At 38.2% G+C, this 20,006-nt stretch overlaps 1 protein-coding gene across 2 annotated transcripts in view; it reads left to right on the top strand.

Moving 5' to 3' along the window:
* Window positions 1–20,006, top strand: part of LOC129279364 (uncharacterized) — a 38,145-nt gene that overhangs the window by 7,229 nt on the left and 10,910 nt on the right. Inside the window, exons 2-5 of one of the 2 annotated variants that reach the window (XM_064110828.1) lie at window positions 2,172–2,241; window positions 8,532–8,759; window positions 11,388–11,638; window positions 19,579–19,844. In XM_064110828.1, the coding sequence (XP_063966898.1) occupies window positions 8,655–8,759; window positions 11,388–11,638; window positions 19,579–19,844 (622 nt within the window). In that variant the 5' untranslated portion in view covers window positions 2,172–2,241; window positions 8,532–8,654. The remainder of the gene's footprint in view (window positions 1–2,171; window positions 2,242–8,531; window positions 8,760–11,387; window positions 11,639–19,578; window positions 19,845–20,006) is intronic. The other variant, XM_064110827.1, reaches the window with a different exon arrangement.

Below are 20,006 nucleotides of genomic sequence, written 5' to 3' on the forward strand. Positions count from 1 at the left end.
AAGGTCAGGGTAAATTTCCTGATCAGAAAGTTCCTGTTGTTCTCAAATTTGTAGTCGGTCTGAATACATCTTTCATTCAGCTGTGCATTAACCTAGCCTAGTTTATTTTAGATATATATGCCTTCCCTCCTCTACCACTAAAAGGCAAAATTGCTTGTGTGTGCTTGGGATGTTTATGTATTGTGTGTGTAAATATTAGCATGTATACACAGAAGATGTACCGGTAATAATTCATACACCACACACAGAGATGAGAGAGAGAGAGAGAAATGGAGTAACAAGCACATGTACTGAGAGAGTGATAGAGGGGGGGGGGACGTTCTGTGCTTGGCTACACATATACATGTATTTTGGCACAAGCCATGTGAAGCACATTGCGCACAATATAATTTGCATGGAACAAGGAACAAGTGCAATAAAACCTGTTTGTGTTGTGCTACTCCATTATAATGCAAATATAGGTCAATGGGATCAAGGGTTTGGTGCCATTTATTTCCAAACTTGCATAGTTATATGTCTGCTCATTAGGGCTACTATGACAAGTGGTAGGGACAACTTTCCTACATGTATATAGACCATGTACTAATTATCCGGGATTTGTGGTTTTCTCCTAAACACATCTACATATATACCATTGGACAAGTTGTACTACATGTATGTCCTCATGAAAGAAAAATACATTTTTTTTATTTGAAGTAAAACTTATGAGAAAAAAAGGCATTTAGAACTTTATTTTATGTATTGGGGTACGGAAGAGTACAAGTCCTTGTCTCTTATAACTATGGCATCACCAATGCTGCTGATTTGAAGTCTATATCTGTGTAATACAGTATACACAAAAGGGATTACCACTTTTTTACAACTTTTGAAAATTTGTAACTTTCTTTCTATTTTTCTTATATTCTTAAAACTGTCACCAGATCCACTTGTCTGATTTTTCCATTTTTGTCTCACCTGTATAGCAGAGCAGGACTATAGGCCAGGGATTCTCAAATGGTGGCGCGCGCGCCACTTGTGGCGCACCGAGCCTTGTGGAGTGGCGCTTGGGAGCCGGTTAAAAAAAATATTTAAAAGATAAGGAAAAATTGGGGAGAAAAAATGTATCTACAAGTAACATGAGGATTTGGTGATCATTTTAATACAAAGAGAAAACAAAAAAATCTTTACTTGAAACTTAAGTACTTATTGATTTCCTCAAATTTAGCACTTGATAATCCCTATGATGGAGGATCGATGGTGTTCTTTTTATTTATTCTATGCTGTACAAAGTTTATGTGCCACACAAGTGATTTGAAAGCTCCGCTTGTAGGATTTTTATTTCTACGGCGAATAATTTTGCATTTCCAGAGTATACGTTTTGGTTAAGAGTTAAATATCAAATAATATGATATTCAAAGGACATCCTGATTACGGTATAACAGATAATGAATTAGGGACATAATAAGCAGAAACTTTGTTTCCAAAGCCGATTAAAATCCAAAGTTGTAAAAGTGAAATATGCTCGATGTATTGCCTGCCACGATTGCCTGCATGCACTCTTGTTCAACACGAGTTGTAGAGAAAGAGGGTGAAGTTTTTGGCGTTAGTGCAGTGCAACGCCTAATTTTCAGCCCATGGAAAATCAGGGACTGTAAATGCAGCCACTGGCATACAGATTGGGGTGGGGATTGGAGCCCCCAAGTGTTTCAAGGACAAGTGGGAAAAGGGAGAAAAGGAAAGGGAAAGAGTGGAATATTATATTATTTTCTTAATATTATGTCAAAATATATATTTTTGTATTGAAAGATCAACATTTGCTTCAGCTGCCATATCTAGCCCCCTCACTTTCTTTTTACTCATTACGCCACTTGCTTCAGCCAATAGATCTGGTGCAGAACAGTCTGAACTAGTTGTTTCATTGGTATGTTGTGAAAATGTCACTAATCATTTTTCTTTTAATAAATATAATGTGTAGTTTGTTGGCATTCGTATTTTCTTCTGTTGATATTGATTAAAGCCCCTCTGGGCAATTCAAAAGGCCTAATATTGCAAAACTTCTGGGGGCTCTGCCCCCTTGACCCCACCAGGGGCCTCTAGACCCCTTCTAAAATACTTTACTGGTTTGCGTAATGGATAGTGGCGCATTACAGATTCTCAACAAGAAATATGGTGAATTCAAAAAAGTAATTGAGAATGGCTGCTATAGGCGCTGCTTTTCCGACGGTGGCAGCGTCGTCGTCAAAACCAAATCTTAACCAAAGGGTAAGATTTTGAAATTTCATCATAACTTCGAGAGTGTATGGTCCTAATTCATGAAAATTTATAAACATAATGTTATCAAGTATTACTGAACTTTCTGTCAGAGTTTCATGTCACATGACCAAGGTCAAAGGTCATTTAGGGCCAATGCACTTTGGCCATGTTGGGGGTATTTGATGATTTCCATCAGAACTTTGCATTACGTCAAACCCCCGTTTGCAGATAGACCGCAGTTCAGATTGCAAACTGCAGTATTTCACCCCATTTTGCATTTGAAAATCTAAAACATTTCTAAGCCCAGGGGGCAGTTTCATAAAGCTGTTCGTAAGTTAAGAGCGACTTTAAGAATGACTGGTGATCATCCCCAATGGTGTGTACCATTTACCGCAAGACAGGATCACCAGTCGCTCTTAACCAACGAACAGCTTTATGAAACACCCGCGTGATCAACCCCACTTGGCCAGGTAATCCCTGCTGTTTCAATTTCACCTCCACAGGCCAGATTATGAGCTTTGAGCCAAGGACGAAATGATAAACAACAGCTGTGCTATTACGTAAAACTTCTCTGCCTGTAGTAGGACCTTAGGAATGAAATTATTGTATTTGATATTTAATCACGTTTTCAAAGGCATATTGTATTCAGAAATTCAATGTTAGTCCATTTTTAATTTTGAACGAAGAAAATCAACCTCGAAATAAGGAAAGTAAGTGAATAAAAATGGCGGCATGCTTTGTAAGGACCGCAGTCGGGCTGTTGCGTTATCTCCGGACCGAGGTCAAGAAACAGGTGTTTTGATACTTATATTGCTTGCTTGGAGCAGTAGGGTTTTTCGTACTTGGAGAAGAGAATTGATTGCAAGGGAAACTGGGGTATAGTGTTCTCAAATGGAGGTTTTTCGTCATGGATAGTTTATGGACCTGATTCATAAAAATTGGATATAAGAGTAATCAGGTATCACCAAACATCCTGTGCGAGTTTTAGGTCACATGACGGTCAAAGGTCATCTAAGGTCAATGAATTTTGACCATGTTGGGGGTATTAGTTGAATTACCATCATAGCTCTGAAAGTGTATTGTTCTAGTTCATAAAACTTGGACATAAGAGTAATAAAGTATCACTGGACATCCTGTGAGTTTCAGGTCACATGACCAAGGTTAAAAAAAACTCATAAAATGTCTGACAAGTCCTTTCATGAAACGCTCCTGAGAGCACAGTCTAAAGAAAGCAAGTAATTTTTGAAATTAGTAGGGGATTAAAAGAGGAAAAAAACTGAGCAGAATTAAAGTTGAAAAGGACTCTGTGACTATTTTGAAGGAGCCTTTATGATTAAATCAACAAAAAATGAAAACTTGGTCATCTCAATTTGAAAGGGTTTTCCAGTATGGTTCATATTGAAAGTTTATGAATAGCTCTCTGTTTTATGTATGGTGGCACGAATTGTTGAGGATCTGTATGGAAATTGAATTTCAAATTTTTTATAAAGTACCGAAGTAATGACATGACAACAAAATTTTGCATTTCAGCATTATTGTCTCGCCTGCATAGCAGATTGAGAAATAGGCGCCGCTTTTCTGGCAGCGGCGGAGTCGTCACCATTGAAATCTTAACCAAGGATAAGTTCTTGAAATGTCCTCATTACTAATAAGAAAGAATATGGACCTTGTTCATGAAACATAGGCATAAGGGTAATCAAGTATTACTGAACATCCTGCCCGAGTTTCAGGTCACATGACCAAGGTCAAAGGTCATTTATGGTCAACGACCATGTTGGGGGAATCAATATCAAAATCTTTAACAGCCAGAGGCGTTCCACTTGTTTTTACCATATGATACTGTAATGATAGTAAAAAAAGCATGTCCCATAATGTATTACAATAACACCTTGTACTCTTGCACATTACATAATTTGTACATATACATGAGCTGGTTTAATAAACTCAGTTTAATCAGAGAGCACCATCCAGCCTGGCTACAGGTTGGTAGACCATGCTTCCACTTTGCCACAATGTCCAAGCTTTCCCTTAATACTGCATGCCCATAGTTGATGGCACTAAACCATGAATCCCAAAGAATGATTCTTATTAGTGGTGGGCTATAGAATGTTGATGTTTCGGATCACAGAGAGGACCAGCTCCATCTTTGCAGCTTGTACTCCTGAGGATTTTGGCACCTTTTTCAGAAAAATAGATCAAACATTGAGGGGGTGCCACCAAAAAAATGATTTTGGGCAAGAAGGTTGTTGACCCTAACCTATTATCGTGAAAATTGTATATCTCGGCTTCTGCATAAGCTATTTTAATGATTTTTGCATCAATTTTTATGTTGTTTTGTTGGACAAGGAATTCACTTTTAAAAATAAAAAATTGCATAAATGCTGTCCTTGAACTGAAAATTAAATCCTTAATTTGGGTGTGTGCCTATTTGACCTCCCCTTGACGAATTCATCACAACACGACCGCAATAAATTTTTTGGGCTCGCCGCTCAGTGACGTTTACTTTCTAGCCTTGTGGATCTTCTGAGACCAAAGTACAATATCATGACAATATTGAAATACTTTTCATGAACAGTCACAGTGGATTAAAATCAGAAATAAAAACAATCATGCAAGGTTCAGTGTGAAAGCTCCCAGAGCCCTGGAAAATTCCAGTTCACTGCAATGTTAAAGCCTATCCAATGATTCAGATTAAGAAACATGTAGTAGGGTGTGACAAGTACATGTACATGTAGCCCCCGAAAATTATAAATCGACTGCAGATACATGTAAAACAACTAAACAAGTGTCTTAAGGCCTCTTAAGTGGAGCATTGTGGCCCAGTAGATTAGTCTCCGGACTGTGAAACAGAGGGTCGTGGGTTCGAATCCCAGCCATGGCGTAATTTCCTTCAGCAAGAAATTTATCCACATTGTGCTGCACTCAACCCAGGTGAGGTGAATGGGTACATGTACCTGGCAGGAATTTATTCCTTGAAATGCGTGTGCGCTGTAATCTTAGTAATTACGGCAGCCAAGCTACAGCTGGGGTAATGATATCCAAGTCCTTTGGAAGCGCATAGAGACATTATTCATAATTGTGATATGCGCTATACAAGAACTGTTTATTATTATTATTATTAAGGCCACTGCACACCTTACGTCCTTACTGGTCTATGACTGGCTAGCGACTGAGTGAGGGGAGATGTGACATCACAGCTCTTGTCAGCTTGAGAGTCGCAGACCGGTCAGAGACAAGTCGCAAGGAAAATCGTACGGATATGACATGTCAAATCCTATGACTGGATCGCAAGCTCAATCCAACTTATAGCCAATCAGACAGCAGAGTTGCACAATGCTTATATGATAAACAACGCGCAACCGCAGTAGTATAAGCACATTTTCTCAGTTGCTATGGCAAAAAGCCAAAAGCGCATGCGTGAGTCACAGACAGCATGGTAGGCAGATTGCAAGGTGTGCGGTGTCGAGGCTTATGACCATCCTGCCATTCATCCCCCCCTCACTCAGTTGCAAGCCAGTCGCAGACCAGTTGGGCCGTAAGGTCTGCGGTGGCCTTTACTCATTTCATTTGAAGTAATTACCCTGTTTTTCTGGATGTGTCCTAGTCCTACATTTTGGTTGACATTGAAAAAGATGGTCTAGATAGAGCCAGTGGGATGGACATGAGAGAGAGAGACATTCTGACAGGAATAAAATTATGCAAGGGCTCAGGATGAATTCGTCCCTGAAATGCCACAAAGAGTCTTGGGAAACTTCTTGTTAAAGCCCCTCATATTCTCATTTAGGGTTTTATGCAGCTGTAGCAAATTTTGGCTGGTGAGGTCAAAAGTAGCCCCAATTTTTTTTGTCATTCATCACCTGATATTCTGTGAAATATACTGTACAGTATGTATAATGATAAACTCTGAGTTGCATGTATACTTTTATCATGGGGAAAAGAATGGTTTCAGGCAGCATGGATGATTATTTACCCTTTGAACCCAAAAAGTCAGAATACCGGCTTCAAGTCATGTGATTCGAAAGGCAAGGGTTTTAGATATTGGATGACCTTTAAAATTGACGTCATTCAAGAGATATACTGTCGATAACTTCAGTTTATAATTTCATTGTTGGTTGGCTTTCCTTTAGGTTTAAGCATAAAAAAATGACCAAAATATCCTACTCTACCAAGGATGCTCATGGGATAATGCAGGGCAAGTCTTATACGTACTACACGTAAGCTATTGTTGAATTTTCTACCGTCAAATTTTTGAGATAGAATTTGAGATTATCATTATCGTTAGTACGGAAAGCTAAACAACATCAGCTGGGCCAGGCCGGTAATCAGTGGATTATATTAAGGTGCCGCTGACATCCCTGGGTTAAAATCCTTATATGAGATCATTTATATCAAGTGCTATGTATTCCTTGATAAGCTTGATATCTGCTTATAATTCAGGGTGAGGGTCGTGATCGTCCCAATTAATTCAGGTTTCAAAGGGTTAAAAGTTAAAGTGAATTTATTACGTGTGTATGACAAAAAAAGAGTAGCTGCTCGCATGTGATGTCACAGAAATTTTGTCTTTTCACCAGAAGTTTCATTCGTGTTATGCAGATTTATCATCATGTTTCATTCAAGCCTCCTTGAAAGCATGCATTTATGATTTGACTTTTCTTAGTTTTCATGATATTGATAAGGGCAAGTCCAAGAATTTACGCGTGTTACGTATGGGACATTTCAGAGGCTTTAATGACCTGAAAAATAGTGTTAATTGACTTTGATTAGATTGAATACCCTCATGATGGTAGACATCTAGGAGAAGAATAATCAAGCAAAAAATGGTGACATATGACCTTGACCTTTTAGAGAGAAAAGATGGGCCGTTACGTATGGGATGCAGAAAAAAAATACAATTTTTAACACATTTTTTTCAAGTTGAGAATTCTCTGAAAGTATTTCATTTGACAACTTGTAACTTAGTGTGATAGAAGTCACAATACTCTAGTATACCTAAGGCAAGTTTCATGTCAAAAGCCAAATCCCTCTAATTACAGACTCTAATTAAACAAATTAATGACATGTTACGTATGGGACATTTTGTCCTCATAGAGAACGTACACAATTTTCCCCATAATTCAAAAAATTGAAATAATTTGAAATATGGAAATAACAAAAGAGTTTCTGTATTTTAAAATGTTCTGTTGAGACATATTTGATATGACTGAAAACAAAATTAGCCATTTCAACATTTTTTTTCTTGTTTTTCATGGTTACATGAATTTCTTATGTTTTTCTATTGTTTTTTATTTTTTTCATATTTTTCCATTTTCACAATTTTTTCACTTCAATTGTTTTTATTAATCAGTATTCATAACAAACTAAAGAAAAGGTAAATAATCACTTTTTAGAGCACTCTTGAAATTTGTTTTTCTCCATTCACTTTGTACAAAAATCTCCCCATTGACATTATGTGTAAATTTCCCATCTGTAACATGTTGTCCCATACGTAACAATTTTTTGATTAACTTTTAATTAAGAAGTAAACTCTATTTTTGAAACTTTTTGGGGTATAACATTTTCATACTTAATAAATTAGAACTTCCCAGAGATGCAACAATACAAGTATTGTACTATGAGAAATAACTTCAAAAATCATCCTCAAAATGTTACGTATGGGACATTGCATCCTTGGACAAGACCTAATTTGCATAATTAATTAGATGACACCACTTTTTTCCCCCAAAAGTAATAACATGTTAGGGGGTCCATGTCCCACCTATGACTTTGTTTTGTTTTTATTTTCTTTGAGTTTTTATGATGCCCCATACGTAACGCCCATTTTACCAATTATGCAAATTAGATGCCCCAAATTAGCATAAATATGCATATTATCAAATTTTTCTTAATGAAATTTTAAAATTCAACATTTGGGCTTTCTTACCCCACCAAAGATAACTTCTTAAATTAAAGATGAAATTTTGCCTTCTAGGGTGACCTTTTCTTGGCCTTGCCCATAGGCATAATGACATGTACAGTGTAAAAAAATTTGTCCATGGTGTTTAACCTTGTTACATATTTGAATTCTCTGTTTGAAAAACGTACCAATAAGTCTCTTAATATTCTTTTTCTCAAACTTTCTTAAACTTTTTTTACTTAATTTTTTCCTTTTACAAAAACCGACTTGATGTCAGAACAATTTGGGCTTTCTCTTAAACAAAATGAGAAGCCATTCACTGAAAGATTCATACATTACTTTTTTCTTTTTGAAATACATTTTAGAGTTTAGACCACACCATCACATTTTTTTTTCATTTTTGCAGGATCACAAGGGAAGGGGTACTCACTGGCACTCACAATCTTAATGAGTTACATTCTGCATTACCCTTGCAACAACCAGCTGTAGTTCTTTGACAGAGGAGGAAATATACGGCAAGGATACCAAGATGTCTTCAGACCTGACCTCAATCAGCAGATTCCGGTGGATGATAGTTTTGCTTGCTGATGAATTTGAGAAAACTGACTTGGACAGGGCTAAAAGTCTTGTCAAGGTAGATTTTGTGTAGTTGGATAGGGGAGAGGATCGATGAATTTGCCCTTTGTTTTGATACCCCCCTTCTCTCTCTCTCTCTTTCTTTGTCCCTCTCTCTCTATTTTTTCACTCTTGCTTTTATTTGATTCTTTTCTCTTCATTTTGAATAGTTTTTCATAGTTTTCCACATGTTTTTTTGTTTTATAGCTATTATGGCCCATGGACCTATAATTTTTGATGATTTGGTGTTCCACAGGGTTCTCTAGTCGGGCCTTCATTATTCAACATTATGTCTTCAACATAACGGCTCGAATTCACAAAGGTGGTTTTGAAAACCCACGGTTGAGTCCACGGTTTATGCAGATTTCCTATATAAATTACGCTTAATTTAGCGCGTATCGGGCGCGTGTATGAAAAATGTCCAATCCTGATGCACGTTTTTGTCAAGTTGACGCCTGTTGCCGTGGTAATCAACGCTATTTTATTCATGAGTCCGCTGTTCTTATTCATGAGTCCACTCTTCAAACAGTGGACTCATGAATAAAATAGCGCATCTAACCATGGTAACAGGCGTCAATTTGGCGCACTGTGACAAAAGCGCGCATCAGCATTGGACATGTTTTATACACGCGCCCGAACGTGCTAAATTTATACAGGAAATCTGCATAAACCATGGACTCAACTGTGGGTCTTCAAAACCACCTTTATGAATTCGGGCCAATGTCTTTAAAAGGTACCTTTACAAAAGTCTGATCAACATATTTTGGCACAAATCCTAGCATACACTGTACATCCGGGATCGTTGCTTTAAGTTATTCCCCGTTGTGTTTATACTGCACTGGACGATTCAGAGAGGAAGCAACTCCTAGCATGCTTCCTGCAGAAAGACACTTTTCAGACTGTTCGTAAATGTAAATTTGAACAAAATTAAGCAGTTGTATGACAACCAAAGTGCTTTGATCAAGAAATAAACAAATGTGTCAGTTGATCCCAGTAGAAAACAAGTAATTTGCTGGATGTTATTATGCAAAATACATGTAACGATGGCATTTGTGTTGATTTTGCAAGTCTGGTTTTTGTCTCACCTGCATAGCAGAGTGAGACTATAGGCGCCGCTTTTCCGACGGCGGCGGCGACGGCGGCGGCGTCAACACCAAATCTTAACCTGAGGTTAAGTTTTTGAAATGACAGCATAACTTAATATGTATATGGACCTAGTTCATGAAACTTGGCCATAAGGTTAATCAAGTATTACTGAACATCCTGCATGAGTTTCACGTCACATGACCAAGGTCAATGGTCATTTAGGGTCAATGAACTTTGACCATGTTGGGGGAATCAACATCAAAATCTTAACCTAAGGTTAAGTTTTTGAAATGTCATCATAACTTTGAAAATATATGGACCTAGTTCATGAAACTTATACATAAGGTTAATCAAGTATCACTAAACATCCTGCGTGAGTTTCACGTCACATGACCAAGATCAATGGTCATTTACGGTCAATGAACTTTGGCCGAATTGGGGGTATCTGTAGATTTACCATCATAACTTTAAAAGTTTATGGATCTGATTCATGAAACTTGGACATAATAGTAATCAAGTATTACTGAACATCCTGTGCAAGTTTCAGGTCACATGATCAAGGTCAAAGGTCATTTAGGGTCAATGAACTTTGGTCAAATTGGGGTATTTGTTGAATTACCGCCATAACTTTGAAAGTGTGTTGGTCTAGTTCATAAAACTTGGACATAAGAGTAATCAAGTATCACTGAACATCCTTTGCGCATATTAGGTCACATGACCAAGGTCAAAGGTCAATGAACTTTGGCCTAATGGGGGTATCTGTTGAATTACCATCATAACTTGGAAAGTTGATGGATCTTTCTCTTGAAACTTGGACATAAGAGTAATCAAGTATCACTGAACATCCTGTACAAGTTTCAGGTCACATGATCAAGGTCAAAGGTCATGTAAGGTCAATGAACTTTGGCCACGTTGGGGGTATTTGTTGAATTACCATCATATCTCTATAAGTGTATGGGTCTAGTTCATAAAACGTAGAAATAAGAGTAACCAAGTATCACTGAACATCTTGTGCGAGTTATAGTAGTTTTCAAAATCAGCACTGCTGCTATATTGAATCACGTGATGCAGGTGAGACGGCCAGAGGCATTCATCTTGTTGTATAGATTGAAACCTGAATATGATGTCAATTTTTTTTTAATTTGAATGATACAAGTATTAAAGATTTTCTATTTTACAAGAAAAAAATCTTATTAGTCAAACTTTGTCTATCTCGCCATTACTTATCTAAAGAAGTCTTTTTAATCGACCATGTCTCCCAACCAAGTTACCTTTTTTGCATGTACAGTAGCTAGTAATTTACAATTTTATTTTATTTAAGTTTCATTTTGTATGAACATAACAAAATAATTCAGAATAACCCCAACCCCAAAGAAATAGATATTCTATGACAATAGACCAATCTGACCTAGAAATTTATTTTATTAGTCATGTCCCACTTCTTAAATCTCATGTACAGACAGACCTCCAGTCCTGAGGCAATCGCCTAAAGAAGATCAGACTGTATTGATTTTTCCTAACTGAATTATTTCCGCTTCTTGACCTACATGTAACATAACAGGATAGGCTGGGGCCTGCATACCAGAAGATAGATGAGCCTCTTGCATTCTTTGATGAGCTGGAGAACCAGAACCTCATACACGATGGAGACACCAACTACCTGAAGACGTTGCTGGAGCACGTCTCTCGCAATGATCTGATCGAGCAGGTGGAAAACTATGAGAGGGAGCGCAAGGTGGTGGTTCGCCAAGTCTTCCGAAACCCTTCGCTCTTGGAAGGGCCCTTCTTTGGGCGGAAGGAGATCATGGATAGGTGAGGTCCCACAAATGATATCAGGAAAAACTTCTTCAGAGGGCCTGCATTATCCCAAGGCAATGAAGGCCCTGGGTGCCAAACTTGGCAGACCTGCAGCCCCAAATTTTCCCCATTACTGACAGTGGTTTAGTAGCATTTTATTCTATAAAAAATTACCCTGTCCTTCCGAGGGCTTACTGTGAGGGCTGTTTCTTTGGTTTTGAACAGCCAACCTGCACCAGATCCTGGTGTGCCCTGCAGACAGCCCTTTAACATCAACATTTTTAGGACATGCCCACATTTATATATGACAGCACAAATGGGAAAACTTAGAAAAGGTACAAACAAAATTATAAATGGCCAATGAGCAGTGCATCTCACCAAATTAAGTGTCCTTTAAAAAGTGCCTACGTTGAGAAAATTGCACTAATAAGCACACACATTTATCAAAATATGCTTAAGGGCTTAATTGATACTGTGGTTTGAGATCAGCGTTTATCGAAAATCGATATATACTATTGGCTTATGCAAATAAACCTTAGGTCTGACACTAAAGCAACAAACATAAAATGAGGGCATTTTTACATAATCATGTCTCATTTTTATACCCACCGACAAAGTTTGAAGGGAGTATATTGAAATCAGCTTACGAATGGGAACCAGACATTTTCTTCAATCACAGGTTATTGCTAAAACCAAATGAAAATGAATTTTAAGATAAACATAAATTCAGGGAAATAAGTTTATCAAGTTGTTAAACTTTTTATTTTGTGTCGATACTAAATCTTGCTGAAAAGTGCATGGCTCAGTGGTTTTGTAGTGTAGCTTATAGTCCTATTTGCAGCTGATTTTTTGTCTCACCTGCGAAGCAGAGTGAGACTATAGACGCCGCTTTTCCGACGGCAGCGGCGTCACCACCAAATCTTAACCGAAGGTTAAGTTTTTGATATGACGGCATAACTTAGAAAGTATATGGACCTAGTTCATGAAACTTGGCCATAAGGTTAATCAAGTATTACTGAACATCCTGAATTAGTTTCAGGTCACATGACCAAAGTCAAAGGTCATTTAGGGTCAATGAACTTAGACCATGTTGGGGAATCAACATCAAAATCTTAACCCAAGGTTAAGTTTTTGAAATGTCATCATAACTTAGAAAATATATCGACCTAGTTCATGAAACTTGGACATAAGGTTAATAAAATATTACTGAACATCTTGCTTGAATTTCACATCACATGACCAAGGTCAAAGGTTATTTAGTGTCAATGAATTTTGGCCAAATTGGGGGTATCTGTTGAATTACCATCATAACTTTGAAAGTTTATTGGTCTAGTTCATAAAACTTGAAAATACATGTAAGAGTAATCAAGTATCACTGAACATCCTTTGTGAATTTTAGGTCACATGACCAACATGTAAGGTCAATGAACTTTAGCCATAATGGGGGTATCTGTTGAATTACCATCATAACTTTGAAAGTTTATGGATCTGATCCATGAAACTTGGACATAAGTGTAATCAAGCATTTTTGAACAGCATGTCTGAGTTTTAGGTCACATTATCAAGGTCAAATATCAATGAACATAGTATTTTATCATTATATGAATGGTGTTTTTTGTGAATAATTATTTTAGTAGTTTTCAAAGTCAGCACTGCTGCTATATTGAATCGTGTGATGCAGGTGAGTCCGCCAGAGGCATTCCACTTGTTTAATGACTATCCTTTAACTACAAAATCCAGAATTTGCTCCTTTTAAATACTGAACACCTGTAAACGCTGTTATTTTCGCTGGATTAATTTTTTGCGCGTGGCGGCTTCAAAACATATTTGCAGGTTCTGTAAAGTGGCATAATTCAGCACTGTTTTGATCCAATCATGAGCTTTTGTGACAATTAGCGCAACTTTTCTTTGAGAGGCGGACATCAGGGAAGGCAAAACGGAGGTGCTGCTGGCCTGGTATGGATGGTCGAGCACCGGGTAAGGACTGGGGGAATTACGGCTGTTCAAAGTGCATTGGATCAATCAACAAACCTAGGCGATCGACAAGACGTCTTCTTAAACACTAAGCAGATCAAAACACCAATCAAACAGCAAAAGCAACTGATATTTTAAGCAACATAATTGAAATACCGATAAGTGACTTTAAAAAAAAATGATCGCATTGAAACAAATTCTCGCGAAGCATATGATTTTTGAGCTCAAGCTTGTTCGTTTATTAAAATGTTGCCATCTATAGGTCTAATTATGCAGTCTCTTTGCCAAAACGATACAATTAAAACTTAAAATTAAAATAGATGCTCATTAATTTATGTGTTTTTAAATTTGCGCTCGCCGATCTTGCTCCGAAATTCGCGAAAATTCCAATTTTACAGTATTCTAATTCATGTCAGGGTTCGTGTGAAAAGGAAACTGACTACATGACGAAAACCTTTCATTTGAAAACACTATACCCCAGTTTCCCTCAATCAATTCTCTTCTCCAAGTACGACAAACCATAACTGCCCCAAGCAAGCAATTTAAGTATCAAAACACCTGTTTCTTGACCTCGGTCCGAAGATAACACAACAGCCCGACCATAGCATGCCGTCATTTTAATTCACTTACTTTCCTTATTTCGAGGTCGATTTTCTTCGTTCGAACTTGAAAATGGACTAACATTGGATTTCTGAATACAATATGCATTTGAAAACGTGATTAAATATCGAATACAATAATTTCATTCCGAAGGTCCTACTACAGGCAGAGAAGTCTTACGTAATAGCACAGCTGTTGTTTATCATTTCGTCCTTGGCTCAACGCTCATAATCTGGCCTGTGGAGGTAAAATTGAGACAGCGGGGATTACCTGGCCTAGCGGGATTGATCAGGCGGGTGTTTCATAAAGCTGTTCGTAAATAAAGAGCGACTGGTGATCCTGTCTTGCGGTAAATGGTACACACCATTGGCGAAGATCTAGCGCGCGAGAAAGGATCACCAGTCGTTCTTAAAGTCGCTCTTAACTTACGAGCAGCTTTATGAAACGGCCCCCTGGGCTTGGAAATGATTTTGGGATTTACAAACGCAAAATGGGGTATAGAACCGCAGTTTGCAATCTGAACTGCGGTCTTTCTCCAAACGGGGGTTTGACGTAATGTATGAAATAAATCTCGATCTTTGTGTGTCCACTAAGTTCTGATAGAAAATCACATAGATACATGTCAACATTAACCCTGGAACACCCTTTTAATGATCCTTGTGGCAGATAATGAACAACTTCCATATTGCACCGAAGCTAGTGAATAACTTCCTCAGTGGCCCATTTAGTAATGAAAACAAATTATGAGGTGTAATGGCATTGACAGAGAGGTATTCTCCCAGGGGGGCCACTTCCATTGACCATGGGGTCTCGAAAAGCACCCTAAACACGTAATTTCCATATTCTGAAAATGCACCCCTTAACAAGTATTGGCGTGTGAAACCCTACCCTTAACAAGTATTGGAAACAAACCGATACTCTTGGCAAATATTCCCCGAAATGAACCCCTAAACAAGTACAGGAATGTTTTATTGTTACGGGTTCTTCGTTCGTCGGCTGTACCTTATTTGGTTTAGTACGACCCCACCTCGCGCAAATCGGACTCTAAACACAAAGTGTTGGGGCAAAATGGACATCCTTTATAAAACATTTTAATTTTGTTTTATCATTCCCGCAAATTCGACCCTAAACACGTAATTTTCCTAGCGAAATAGACACCTTTTTTTCATTATTTTTGTGTTTTTGATACACTTATCACGTTACGTACGTAACGTGCCCTATCGTGAAAAGGACATCCTTTTTACGTGTTTTTTTGGTCGCGCATGGTATCCACTCGTCAATGTAAGTGGCCCCCCCCCCCCCCCCCCCGGGGGGTATTCTAAAACAGATGGGACACTGCTTGATGCTTTAACTCACCAGAGACATTTGTCTTACATGTACCATGTCGCTGTTAGATCATCTGCCAAATTTTAGGTTTTGGGGTAAGAAAATGTCATTTTCTTTGATGCTTAGAACAATGTAGAACAATAAATTTGTCAAGTTAGGTAAGCCAAAACCATGGCAAGCAAAATCCATCATTCAATTTTCTTTTGAAAGATTTGATGTAGCTTAGGTTCATATGGTCCTATTTAATGTAGAATTCATAGGGATGAGAAGGAAAAAAATGATTGTACCGGTAGTTCAAAAAGAATGAATTTGATTTCGTGAAATCCCAAGGGCCGCGGAAGCGGGGGGGGGGAGGGGGGGGCTTCAGCCCCCCACTTTTTTCCAAAACCGTCTACAAAAACGTAAAAATTACCATAGGATTGTGATTTTTTGCATGGTCAGCCCCCACCCCCACATTTGGCTCAGCCCCCCCCCCCCTGAATCCCTCATAAGAACTATAATAAAAACCGCTGGGATTCCCATTCCACAAAGAGTAACTTAAGGATGGTTGCAGATTGTTTTTTTCTTTTTAACTCGTATCAATTGGCGTGAGAACGAATAAACAGGCAATTTTCATCCTGGGTTTTCCCACACAACAAAGAAAACTATTGGGAAGCGATGGGGCATTCATCTTGTTGTCTAAATTCCCCTTCTCGTCACGGTATTGCAAAATGCCTTCCTCTTACCTCATAGAAATCCCCAGCTTGCGTGTCTTTTAAAGGTAAAATATGGACTTTGACAATTAAATGTAGATGGAGAGAGATTCTGAATCTATGCTGAAAGTGCTGGACAGATTTTAGAAAGTCATACGGTAGACTGTATATTCAGCGCTAATTTGCTACATGTATGAAGCCATATAGATAGTCACATGCTTATTTTCAGGTCATTGCCAGCCATTCTGGGTGGCTTTTTTCTGTATTGAAAGCTGAAATTCAAAACTGCAGACCATGGTCCTTTGTTTCTATCTTGATTGAAAGGAACCCATAAATGCTGTCTATATCATGAAAATAAAGAAATTTATTCAAGACTGTACTGCTCTCTCTTTCATATACATGTAGTGAGCATATGCAATTAATTCCCTGCATTTTGGTTCATGAGTAATGTCAACAATGCGTTCGGTACACCCTCACTGGTTCATGAACTCGTGTGTTCATAGAAATGATAATGCTATTCACCTGTCGTCGGAAGCAATTTAAATGTGCGGTTCAGTTGTCTTTTCTTTGTTTTAATTGTGGATCAATTTGCTGTGTAGATGGTTCTCTGTTTCTGTTAAAGGTACTGGATGGACTTGTCAATCAGAAGCTTTTCTTGAGACTATCTTACAGAAACTTACGTTATTCTCTTGGTCTAACATGCTATTCCTAATTTCTTTCTCTCCCAGAAGCAACAGGTACGTGGTGGGTTGCTGCGATTCCTTCATTTTCATTTCCGATTTAAGTGGAATACAAATATTTTTGCTCTCGTTTCTTACAAAACGAATCTTATTTGATGATGGAGATGCATTTGATTTTCATTCATGGGCATTTGAAATCCTATTCTATCAACACCAGATGCGACACCTGTTCCTCTTTCAATTATACCAAGAGAGGCTTACATATCTTACCCATCCATCGTTATCCTTGATATAATCATCAATCCATTTAAATATATTCTACTGGTTCTTTTTGTAAGTACCCTTTTTTTAACAAGTGTTGCTTACAAAGCAATTTAGAAAATGCATGCTCCTGTTCAAAAATCCAATCTGCTCTTTAAAGTTTGGAAAATCCATTGGAGAGCTGCCAAAAAAACGTGGAAAAACCCATAAAAATCACGTGACACTCATATTCTAAATCAGCGGAGGGATATCAAAATGAGACGGTGAAAAGGTTCCACTGGTAAACCCACTGCTAGGCTCCTCCCCTGTGACCCTGAGGTCACAGAAAAAGATGCTTCCAGAAACCCCATTGTCTCCTCGGGGAACTGATGCAATCTGCATGGAGTTGCCGTGATACAGCAAAAATTGATACGTGTACCTGTTTCATTGTTGGATACAATGTACAGTGTTATTGGCATTGCTTGGTCAAGAGAGGGCAGTCTACTCAATTGGACCAGCCAAGGGGTTCATTCAGGGAGGGTGCCATATAGACACCATGGATGAAACATCATTAAAAACATTGTAAAAAATGACCTTTAGGTAAGCTATAGATGACCCCTACTGACCCAATGTTAGGAGTCATTATGATTACCCTCTAAAGATAACAGACAAAGCTTGATACCAGTGCCATTGGTCCCAATCCATCTTCCCATTTGTACTACAAGACACAGGGTCTGCGCAAGTAGACTAAGTGAAAATACAAAAAAGGGGTTTCCCCATTTTAAATATGCCTGAACTTTCAACACGGTCAGGTTGATATTGCGTGCACGTGTGCTGCATGATGCGGGATGTAAGACATTGAAATTTGTGGCTCCTTATGTAGATCAGAAGTCAATGTACAATTACCCGTTATCGTCCAAGATATGGTGTAATTTATGGTTGGTCCAAGATGTTGTTTTGGGGGGTTGGTCTAAGATATGTTTGATCGTTCAGGACTCTGCTTTACCTTTCAGACAAATACTGAGAGAAATCTTGCTTAAAAGCGAGTCCTGCAGGAGGGGTGGGGGTTACAGGAATTCCTGTTGATTAAGGTGATGGAATATCTTTTCACTTCCTAGGCTATATAACATTACAGTAGGTCAGTAGGAGTCATCTATTGCTTTTTTTAATATTAAGTAAACTACCACTTATAGGAATGATGTATATTTATATTGCCATAAAGGCATAACATGATTATTTGCTTTATTATTTCATGCCAGATACAACTTGAATACTGAGAGGAAGAGATATTGAAAAACAACAAATGAACAAGTCACATAGACCCAGACAACTTTCAGTAAAACCAAACAGTCATGGGTATTATGCTTATTGAGGACGAGGCTGCACTATACTAAAAAAAATGCAGTGTGTATCGATTGAAAATATATGGTGATAAGATGCATCCTTTGCGGACTCCTATCCCCAGCAGGAAGCCACTTATTATTTCCAAAATCTATCCTGACTAGTGTTATTTGAAAAGGCCCTCAAATGAATCTGATGAGAAGCTTTGGTCTTCCCCTCCATCTTTCTCCTTTTACCTAATCCATAGTAGTTAAGGGGTCTTAATTACTTTCTCAATCTTAATTGGATAGTAGAAGTAAGACATATGTGCCAGTTTTGCAGTAGCAGCAGCTGTATTAACTTATATCTGAACCTATGATTAAGTTGGTTCCTCTGGAGATAAGCATAATGAAAACCTGCCATTTCATGAAGTTTGTCAGTTAGGCCAGTCCTCACCGGGGGACCGTTTCATCAACATTTTTGTCTGACAAGTTGTCAGACCTGACATCTTTTCTTGATTCTGATTGGCTGAGAGGCACTGTTACTATAGTAACTGTCGGATAAAATGGGACTTGTTGGATAAAATGTCCGACAAGTCCTTTTATGAAACGCTCCCCAGATGTGAATTATCCCCAGCAATAGTGATTGCATACAGGTTTAGAAGTCATTTACACAAAGAATCACACTCACAATCTTCTATCAGTGATATACTATTGAGGAGGAAACCGGGTTGTACAACAAAAATGCACAATGTACAGATTAAATAGGTACAGCGATAAGATGCATCCCTGGCAGACTCCTTTCCCCAGCTGGAAAGAACTGTTTGAAAAATCTTGCCCCAATAGTGTTTGCTGGTTTGGTATGGCCCTCTCGTTTACCTAATGAAATGCTTTGATATTCACATCTTCCCTAATCTCTTCGCGTAGCCCACACTACTTCATGGTTTTTTCTTTAATTTTCAGTGTTTATTTTGATCTGTCCTGTCTATTAGAAGCAAGACGTACGTGCCACATTTGCAACAGTGGCAGATGCATCAATTTCTAAATCTCAACAGTAAGCTTTATGGTTTTAACTGCTGTGACAGTTAATTCACCACTTCATTCTATATTGTTGTTTTCTACAGGATTGTAGGCATACTAGACGAGACTTACGATCGAATTCACTGCATAGGTATCAGTGGAATGCCTGGTTCAGGGAAGACCCGACTGGCAAAAGAGGCCACCTATAGGCTCATCCGTTACGGACAGGTCATTTTCGTGGATTTGAGAGAGCTCCCGATGGTAGAGGATATCTTCTTTGCTATTATGCATGCTCTAGGTGTGGAGTGCCGCAGCTACGAACCTGATATGCTCTATGCTTACCTTGAGCACTACGACCCAAAGAAGCACTGTGAGTTTCCGCAGTAGGGGTAATCATTCAGATTTTGTTTTAATGGTAATATTGATTCATTACTGATTTCATGAAAAGTGACGTGACTGAGAAAATTTCTGAATTTTTTGCATTTTTAAAAAATCAATCACTAATAACTTAAACATCTATGTGGAATATATC

This window comes from Lytechinus pictus, chromosome 16, assembly GCF_037042905.1.
Source record: "Lytechinus pictus isolate F3 Inbred chromosome 16, Lp3.0, whole genome shotgun sequence".
NCBI lineage: Eukaryota > Metazoa > Echinodermata > Echinoidea > Temnopleuroida > Toxopneustidae > Lytechinus > Lytechinus pictus.